The following is a 10,030-nucleotide window of genomic DNA, read 5'->3' on the forward strand; positions in this document are numbered from 1 at the left end:
TCTGTTTTTTAATTTCCCTACAATGAACACATATTACTTAGATAATTAATAATAAAATTGTAAGACTTCTGGCTCCATTAAAGTCAACAGAACAAAAGGTTTTTGTTTGTTTGTTTCTGTTTATTTTTTAAACTCAAGATTTGATGGCTGATGACCCAGGGAACTGAGCCCAAGGAAGGAGCCAGAAATGACTTCTCAGTGCCGAGGGTAGGCTTGGCTGACCATGAGCAAGTAAAGCCACGGGGTGTCCTGGGCAGCATGTAGTCCTGGAAGTGATGGGAATAAACCCTCTTCAAACTGAGCTTGTACAAAGCCCAGAGACACTGACCTGATTTTCTGTGTCAATCTTTATTTGGCAAACAAAGTTCCTTCCCGATAAGGCAGCCGCGTGAGAGGAGCGACCGGGTGCCCAGCACCCAACCTCCAAAAGCACCTCCAGCCTGAAGACAAAGATCCCAGAGGCCCACCTCCCCTTGTACTGCTTTAGTGTTGCGCATGAAGGGCTGACTGCAGGTCTGCAAAGCTCTAAGGTGTGCCCGAGTCCACAGAGCAGCAGCCGGAGCTGCTCGTGGGCTGGAGGGAGCATGCCAGAAAGGAAGGACCCTGCAGACCAAGGCTCCGAGGGGCTGTGCTCCTGGATTCTGGCTCCCCTGGGGCAGGCAGGGGCTCTGGACTTGGGCCCAGCTCGGAGTCACAGGCTTGCTCCATCCCCTAGTGAGTGGCTGTCATCGCCCCTCAAAATGGGCTGTGATTTGTTCCAGAGTCTTTCCTTTGGTTTCAGGGACACAGAACAAGGTGAAAAGGACACTGAAGATGCAGAAAGCGGAGGCAAGCCAGAAGGCTCCGTAGGGCCTGAGGACCTCCTGCAGAGAGATGAAAGGCCATGGGTGGATGTGGGGAGAGATCAGGAGGCCCCACGCAATCACTGAGGCAGCTCCGCCACCAGGGGGTCCAGTCCCCTGACCCCATCCTGCCCTGCCCAAGGCCGCAGCCATTTTGTCTCTACCCAGCTCTGGGACATGGAGGATAGTCTGGCATCCAGTCTGATGGCTTGGGCCGAGCACTGTCCAAGATACTGAGGTTGTATGGCTGGGGAAACTGAGGCTCACAGCAATGAAGTGACTGCCTCAAGGCCAGAGAGCCGCGATCCAGTGACAGCTGAGCGCCTGCTCCAGGTCTGACTCCAGGGTCCGCAGACCCACCCTCCACTCTCAGCTTTGGCCCCACGCTGAGGCCGCCGGGGGTTCTTTCATAGTGCGGTGGAAATGGGTCAGACAGGGCAGAGCGAGCATGGCCCCAGGAGCACATGGGGACTCTTGGGGCTGGTGGCATGGAGGCAGGAGTGAGCCATCCCCTTCAGTCAGAGCGCGTCCCCGCCACCCCCCACCGCTGTGACCCCCCACATGCCAGAACTAAAAAGGTGCTTCTCAGCTCCTGGTCCTCTGGGACCTGGTGATCTCTCCCTCCTTGAAGGCCTTCTCTTGGCCTCTTGGACATTATCTCTCCTAACAGGACTGTTAGGTCCTTTGTCACCTCCTTCTTGGCTGCTTTTCCTCCTTCCTTTGCTGTCCATCCCCTCCCAGCTGCAGCAAGTAATCTCCACCCCCAGGCATCGGCCCGGCCCCACAATGTGTTCCCCGAGCAGCCCTGCCTAATTGGGTCCCAGGCCCTGCACAGACTCCAGGCTGGTCCCTCACCGACCCGCCCTACCACATCCTAACCCACCCCACTGGCTCATTCTGCCACCACTGCCACAGCCTTTCCCGCCCTCGTCATAAAGGGGACCGACTGTGTCCATCTTGTTCATTGCTCTCCCTGGCGCCTTGAATGGGCCTGAACATGGCACATGCCAGGAGACCTGGAGGGCACAAATGACTGAACAAACGACCTGGTCATCTGCCCGAGAACTGTCTCTCTGTTGACTGGGAAGACCCGGGACAGGGTCCACGCCTGTGCCAGGCCGTCCGTGAGAAGGCAGCAGTAGGATGAACTGAGTTAATGCTCCCATCAGCCTTAACAGCAAGGTGCTGTTACTCTCCTCCAGTTTCAGCTAAGGAAGCAGGCTCAGAGAAGGTAAGCGTCATACCCAAGGTCACACAGCAAGGAAGTAGCCAGGGTGGGGCTGCAGCCCAGTCCTGTCAACTCTTCCCACGTAGACCTTAGGCTCAAGGCCCACGTTCCTGACGTTCACTAAGGGGAGAGGCCAGCTGTGCTGTCTGACTGCCAAGACAGGTGGAGGACTCCTGAGGGGTCACAGCCTGGGTTCCCCATCTGGCCCAGCCCATCTGCCTCCACTTCTCCTTGCCCAAGATAGCCAGTGGCCCAGGCATGATGGGGCCCCGACTGCATGTAAGGGCCACTACCCTGGGTCTTCTGCAGTACAAGTGGTTTAAGACAGTGCTGCTCGGCTGACTGCACGAATGGGGTGCCGGGGGAGCCTGCACTCACCATGAGGCTGCTGAACTCCTTGGTCACGAGAAAGGCCATGAGCCAGTTGGTGAGGACACAGACGCCTGTCGCCACGCCCTTGACATGCAGAGGGAAGATCTCTGACATGAGCAGCCAGGGGATGGGCCCCCAGCCCACCGCAAAGCCTGTGGGAGCGAGACAGGCCAGACAGGCATCAGGGCCCGCAGGGCTGGGCTCCTCGGCTCGCCACAGAGCCAAGAGACCCAGCTTCCCGGCCTGTGGGGCTGAGGGGTCCTGGATCCCAGTGTGGTCCCGCCAGCTCCATGCTTCCTGCCAAGGCCTCGGCCAGCCTCTTCCCTCCTCAGGCACAGGCTCTGTCTCTGAGATGGGGTCACAACGGGGCCTGCTCAAGCGCTGCTCAGGGGATTTAAGTGGAAGGAAAGCAGAGGAGCCTAGTTCAGCATCTGCATGCGGTCAGAGCTATAAATGCAGAGCTTGGGACCTACGAGACTAGAGGTGAGGCTGGGGAAGACCCCACCTGCTGGGAGACGCCAGAGCAGGGCTGGGGGATCACTTCCCACTCCTCGCCCAGCCTCCCACGGGCCCCCTTACCGGCGATGAAGAGGCACATGCTGCCCACGGCCAGCCAGGCCAGCCCCACGCTGGCATCAACAGGCTCCGCGGAGACAGGCGCTGAGAGGGCCACGTGCGAGGAGTTGCCGGGCCCACCCTGGGTCAGCTTGAAGTAGGTGCCGAAGGCACTCGTGCTGAACACCATGACCACACCTGCAGGCAGGAGGGCGGCAGTGGGTGGGGCTCACGGGGAACAGCCCAGGGGGCAGCAGCATGGCCTGGATGCCTCTGAGAGGGGCAGGCTCAGCTCCCAGAGAGCAGCCAGCCTGGTGTTCCGGGACCTTGGCCCCAGGAGCCGGACCTCAGCGATCTGCAAGAAGTTCCTGGAGCAGACCCTCTGGGCCGAGGAAACGGGAGGTACCGGCGCAGCAGCAGCAGCGGGTGACCCTCAGCCCCGACGGTCGTCTTTGCAGCAGCTGCTGGGTACCAAATGTCCGTGGGCCGCAGCTCTTGCTGAAGGCCTCATGTGGATCACCTCCCACTCCTCACAATGGCGCTGAGGAAGGCGCTACCATTACCCCCATTTCCCAGAGCGGGAGACTGAGGCTCAGCGAGGTAAAGTCACTTGTCCAAAACGACCCACAAGCTCCTGAGTCACTTCACCTTCCTGGCCCTCAGTTTTCCCATCATAAGCTGGGGCTGTGACGGCGCCTTCTGGTGGGTTCACCAGAGGTCAAAGGCATGGTGTGGGAGTGCCACTAGCATGGACAGGCCTGCAGTGAGCGCTTGGTGACGAGCTGCCGTCAGATCATGGCCGCATTAGTCCATGACGTTTGTCATCACAAATGCTCCCTGTCCTCCTCCTGCAATGTGGTGGCCTGGGCAAAGGCCCTCCAGCCCATGGCGGGGAGGCTGCTCAGGGGTGAGCCCTCACCTGACAAGACCAGGAGCAGCCTCCGCCCTGCTCTGTCCATGATGAGAGCCGCCACAGCTGTGAACAGCACCTGGATGACACCCACGACGACCGAGGCCAGGCTGCTGTCCTGGGGGAGATGGAGCCCAGGCGGGTCAGGCGGGTCAGCTGAGAGCTGGGTCCCTCCCTCTCCAGGCCTGTGCTGGGTGGCTGGGCCCTGGGCTCGGGGAGGAAGCTCCATCTATGTGGGGGCTGGACGAGGCAGGCCAGGCAGAGGCCCCTTTACCTTGAACTTGGCCTCTTCAAAGATGGTCTCTGCGTAGAACATGACGGCGTTGACCCCCGACAGCTGCTGGAAGGCCATCAGGGAGACGCCGATGATGAAGGGCTTGTAGATGCCGGGCTGCCGCAGCAAGGCCAGACGAAAGCTCTGCTCTGACGGAGACTGGCCATCAGGATTTCTCTCTCCCCTCCCGCAAGGGGCCCCCCTCTATGGGTCCACTGTCCTAAGGCTTGGGGAGTGTGTCGGCTCCTCATCCCAGCGGCCTCTGTGTCCTCAGGTGTGCAGACAAGTCCCAGCCTCCCCATGTGTCAGGTGAGATGACCCGCACCTGCCCCGGGCACTTCCTGATCGGTGGGGGGAGCCACAAAGAGGTAATCTGGGCAAAGAGCAAGCTGCTGTCCTCATCCCTGCCACGACCAACATGTCCAGCACCTGCCTCAGGTCTGGATGTGGCCCTAGCTGAGCACCTCCTACGGCCCTCCCCACTGACCCTCCCCTCCCCACTGAACCCATCCTCCTCACTGACCCCGCCCTCCTCACTAAGCCCCGCCTTCCTTCCCCCCACTGAGCCCCACCCACCACTGTGAAGCATGTGCTGACTCCCATGTCACAGGGGAAGAAGAGCTCAGGCTTAGGTGAGGGGCAGTGTGGGAGCTTCAAACCCATGCCTGGGTGACTCTAAAACCCAGACTCTTAACCCTCTACCCTGCCTTAAAACTCCCTTGTTAAATCCAAGTCCTCAGCTCTGCCTCTGTATCCCCCACCAGGCCTGGCCATTCTCTTCCTGAGACAGAAAAGGTCAAAGCTCGGGCTTTGCTGGTGACTTTGGAGGCTAGGGCCCAGCCCCGTGGGGTTCCAGCTGTCTTGCCTGCTCTAAGACAGGAAGCACTGGGACTGTCCTCGCTGAGGGTGGAGGGTGGACAGGCACCTCCCTGTCCCCTCAAAGTGTGGCCTTGGGAACAGGCTGTGCTGCCCTCCCGTGACTGCTGTCCCACTCCTGTCAGCTCTGCCTCCCAGCCTCTCACCTGCTCGGCCCCAATGGGGGGGTCTTCCCAGCCCTGCTCGGAGCCCCACAGGAACCGCAGGGCGGCCATGGCCTCCTGGCGCCTGTGCTGAGTCAGCAGGAAGCGCGGGGTCTCGGGCATGGCGCACATGAACAGCAGCATGAGGGAGGGGGGCGCGCAGCCCAGCACAGCCAGCCAGCGCCACTCCAGCACCCAGCCTGCGGGAGGTTGTTGGGGGGAGGCTGGCGTCAGAGCCAGGGTGAGCCAGCCTGGGCCTTGCCAGCCTCAAAGACTCAGCTTCAGAGATGGGGCCTTGCTGCCTCTGCACATCTGCCCTCGTGTTTTCTGACATTGCCATGATCACAGCTGGTCATGAAGGCACACGGCACGGGCCAACCACACCAGCTGTAGAAGCGATGGTGGCTATGACAACGCGGACATTACTAGGCTACGTCTGTTCGGCGAAACATTTATGTAGCCACAAAACAAAGGACGAGGTGTTTGCTGCGTGTCCACGTGGTATGATGTGGCACCATTTGTAGAAGAGGTGGGGGAGGGAGGGCAAATACGCATATCCCTCATATGAACAGACTCTCTGAAGGCTACCAAGAACCAGGCAATGGGGGCTCCCCCAGACAGGAACGGGACAGAGGTGGAGTAAGCTTTTCACTGGACATTCCCCACGCTGGCACTTGAGTGTTGAATCATTTGAATGCATTATCTATTCAAAGTATACATGAAAGTAGAGAGGTGGGAGGGTTTTGCTGTCTTGATGTATGAAGAACAGCACAAGTGCAGAATTGCCTAGCTTTATATAAGGTTAAAAGGTTCTCTTACTAAGGGGCCTTGGAATAAATGAGTCTAGGGCATTGTTGCTCTAATTATTAATTTTTCCTAAGCCCAAGGCTTATCCATCCCTGGTTCCCAGTGGAAAAATACCTCTAAGATAGCCATGATGTCCCTATTTTTCTTCTGTGCTGGGGGTGCAGACAATCATTCTATGAAGTCTAGTTGTTGGAACATGATTGCCCCAATGTGAAGAAACGTGTCACCACCATGTCACTTTGTGGAATTAACAAGAGTTTACCCACCCCAGTGGATCAAAACTCACAGAAACTGATCGGGAAAGGGAGGAGAAGCAACAAGCACATATTCAGATGAGCTGAAGATAGTGCCACGGGTGGGTGGACACCTAGTACCTGTCCCCAAAATGATGAATGTCAACGCCTGCACACAGTGGGGACTTTGGTTTACTCAGGTCTCCCAAGGTAGCCAGATCGCTGGCAGGATTCTGAATTAGGGTAGTTAAGTGGGTAAAAATGAAAGACGAAAGACCTGTGTATCATCATCCGTCCTGAAGATGCAGAGGGCTTGTGCCCTGGGCCAGGCCATAGCCCGTCCGGCCCCCGAGACCTCCTACCCCGATGATCCCCATGGTTCTCAAGTCATCCCTTGACAGTCCTCATTTGGAACCCACTATTAGGCACTTTTCATGTGTCACTTAATTTAATGGACAGGTACTGGACTAGATGAGGTTATGCCCATTTCAAGACAGAGAAACTGAGGCTTCCAGAGGTGGTGTGACTTGGCCAAGGTCACGCAGCACGTAGGAGAGGCTATCCCCAAACCCAGGATGGTCAGATTTGAAGCCTGCCCTTGTTTGTTTGTTTTTTTTTTTTTTTGAGACAGAGTCTCACTTTGTCGCCCACACTGGAGTGCAGTGGCATGATCTCAGCTCACTGAAACCTCAGCCTCCCGGGTTCCAGCAATTCTTGTGCCTCAGCCCCCCAAGTAGCTGGGATTACAGGTGCCCACCACCACGCCTGGCTAATTTTTGTATTTTTAATAGAGATGGGGTTTCACCATATTGGCCAGGCTGATCTCGAACTCCTGACCTCAAGTGATCCGCCCGCCTCGGCCCCCCAAAGTGCTGGGATTACAGGCATGAGCCACTGGGTCTGGCCTCTAAAGCCTGGCCTCTTTCTAATGAGAACACACCTGCCTCCTGAAGCTTCTTCATGCTGGCCCAGCTTTGCCCCTCGGGGTCGCCAGGACCTGGCTTCCTTCACATTGCAACTCGCCAACATGGTGAATCCAGCACTGGCATTCTCAGGGGGACTCACTCAGCCCTTCAGATGCCTGGGCTGAAGATTTTTACAGGGACCCACCTACTTCTGGAGCCCTCTGGTTTGTCACTGCACAGTAAGGTACTGACCTAACCAGTCAGCCCTTCCCACACCCCTAGAGGGGGCTTCAGGAAAGATGAGGATATCACCTTCTCCAGCTCTCCTTGGAACTCAGTCATAAGACGCACTTATCAGCTGGGTGCGGTGGCTCACACCTGAAATCCCAGAACTTTGGGAAGCTGAGGTGGGCGGATCACACGGTCAGGAGATCAAGACCATCCTGGCTAACACAGTGAAACTCCGTTTCTACTAAAAATAGAAAAAATTAGCTGGGCATGGTGGCACACGCCTGTAGTCCCACCTACTTGGGAAGCTGAGACAGGAGAATCGCTTGAACCCAGGAGGCGGAGGTTGCAGTGACCCGCCACTGCACTCCAGCCTGGGCGACAGAGCGAGACTCTGTCTCAAAAAAAAAAAAAAAAGACTCACCTATCCCAAGGTCCCAGGAAGGTGATCTGGAGCCTGGCATGTTGGGCACTGGCTGTGTGACCTCAGACAAGTCCCTTGACCTCTCTGAACCTCTGTTTACACATCTGTAAAATGGCCACATGACCACAAACAGGAAGCAAGAGATAATGACAACTATACCTGCCAGGTAGGCCAGGAGGATGCCGACCACGACCATCAGCTGCACACAAGAGCCGAGCAAGCCCCGGACTGCTGGGTAGGCGATTTCAGAGATGTAGACCTGCCAGCAACAAGATAATTTACGGCTGGGCGCAGTGGCTCACGCCTGCAATCCCAGCACTTTGGGAGGCCGAGGTGGGCAGATCACCAGAGGTCGGGAGATCGAGACCGGACTGACCAACAGGGAGAAACCCCATCTCTACTAAAAATACAAAATTAGCTGGGCCTGGTGGCACGCGTCTGTAATCCCAGCTACTCAGGAGGCTGAAGGAGGAGAATCACTTGAACCCGGAAGGTGGAGGTTGCGGTGAGCCAAGATCTCACCATTGCACTCCAGCCTGGGCAACAAGAGCGAAACTCCGTCTTAAAAATAAACAAATAAATACAAATTTTAAAAAATTGAAAAATTTTAAAAATTAAAAAAAAAAAAAAAGATGAGGCTTTACTCAGGCTCCAAGAGTTCTTAAAATGGAAAGGTCTCAGCCATTCAGTGCTGAGGAAAGTCCTTGCAGGGTGTTACGGCAGGCCCTGAGGCCCCTTAGTGGAACCTGCGCAGGTGAGCAGAGCCATCGGTCCTCACCACTGACAGATCTGTGGCAGGAGTTTAAAGGGGATTAAAGGTAACAGAGAGGGCTGCGTGTGATGGCGAGGCAGTGGGCACAGAGCTTCTTAAGCCTTCGTTTAATGGGCACAGACACCCTGGACAAAACGTAGATTCCGATGCAGTAGGTCTGGGCAGGCAAAAGATTCCACCTTGCTAACCAGCTCTATGTGACACCCACCCAGATCCTAGCCCAGGGCCCACGCTTTGAGTGGTGGCCTTGAACCAGAAGCACGAACTCTCCGCCTCAGTCACTAGGCACTGCTCCCTCCTGGGCCCACAGGCCACCAGGCCCTCACCCATGCATCTAAGGTTATTCCATAGCTTAAGCCCTAACACAGGTGTGTTTCTGCCCAGTTAAAGAAACCACAGACATGAAAGGTCCAGCTTCTTCCCCACCCTCTTCTGGTCCAGCTGCTGCTGCCAGTTAGCAAATGCTGGTGAAATGAGCACCCAGGGAGGGCCCTGAGTGGCTGCTTTCAACCTCACTCGGGTGAGATATTGTCCACGCCCATGGCTGGGGGCAGTTCATGGGTCACCAAGCTGTCAGGGTCCAGTCCTCCACAAGCCATGCCAGGGGCTGTCTACCCAAAGTCCCACTGAATCCTGACCACTACTTCAGGGACTAATGCCATAATCCCTGTTTTCCAGGGAAGGAAACTGAGGCCCAAGGAGACACTCTGCTCAGGTCAGTGGCAGAGCCAGGATTTAACCCAGATGTTCAGGGCTCCCAAGTGGGCAGCCTGGGTCAAGAGGGGGAAAGGGGGAAGATGGGGAAGCCAGAGGGGCTGGCCTGTGAGAAGGGAAGGGGAACACAGAGCCCAGCAGCCTTTGCCCCAGGAGAAACCAGGACAGGAACTTCCTGCTAATTGCAGTCATTGACCCGAAGCCAGGAATGAAAACCATAATGTAGGGAGTGGGCTCCTATGGATCATCTGCAGGTCTGTAGAGCAAAAGACGGGCACGGCTAAGCGGGACAATCCTGGGTTCCAGCAACTGCTTCCCCTCTGACTAGCTGTGGACCCTGCCTGGGCAAAGGAGACTGCATGTCATGACCTCAGTGTAAAATGGAGAGAACAGCAGGATCCTTCCCAGGGTGGACGGGAGGGACCGCGAGATAACGCAGGGACTTCAAGCCTGGCACCTATAAGGTCCCGCCAGGGGAAGCCGCGCCCCCAGGACTGAGGAGCGGTTTGTTCACTCCTCCTCGGTCTCAGGCCGCGCGAGACGGGACACTCACCGGGGCCACTAGGGAGGCAACACCGCAGGCCAGGCCGGTGAGGAGGCGGCCCCCCAGCAGCATCCACACGTGTTGGGCCGCGGTGATGACGGCAAAGCCGGCCACGAAGGGCACGGAGCACAGCAGGAGGCTCAGCTTGCGCCCGGCGCGGTCCACCAGCCAGCCGCCCAGCACTCCCCCTGCCGCGGCACCCA

The 10,030-nt window shown here is 57.1% G+C and overlaps 1 protein-coding gene across 1 annotated transcript in view; it reads right to left on the reverse strand.

Annotated features, from left to right (window-relative positions):
- Nucleotides 1–564: 564 nt before the first annotated feature.
- The window catches only part of SLC2A8 (solute carrier family 2 (facilitated glucose transporter), member 8), a 10,285-nt gene continuing 819 nt past the window's right edge, over nt 565–10,030 (reverse strand). Inside the window, exons 2-8 of the mRNA XM_011931357.1 lie at nt 7,957–8,056; nt 5,204–5,400; nt 4,182–4,325; nt 3,917–4,025; nt 3,022–3,195; nt 2,449–2,594; nt 565–863 (exon numbers count right to left, since the gene is read on the reverse strand). Coding sequence (XP_011786747.1) covers nt 726–863; nt 2,449–2,594; nt 3,022–3,195; nt 3,917–4,025; nt 4,182–4,325; nt 5,204–5,400; nt 7,957–7,993 — 945 coding nt within the window. The 5' untranslated portion in view covers nt 7,994–8,056 and the 3' untranslated portion in view covers nt 565–725. The remainder of the gene's footprint in view (nt 864–2,448; nt 2,595–3,021; nt 3,196–3,916; nt 4,026–4,181; nt 4,326–5,203; nt 5,401–7,956; nt 8,057–10,030) is intronic.

Source organism: Colobus angolensis, unplaced genomic scaffold (genome assembly GCF_000951035.1).
Source record: "Colobus angolensis palliatus isolate OR3802 unplaced genomic scaffold, Cang.pa_1.0 Scaffold9, whole genome shotgun sequence".
NCBI lineage: Eukaryota > Metazoa > Chordata > Mammalia > Primates > Cercopithecidae > Colobus > Colobus angolensis.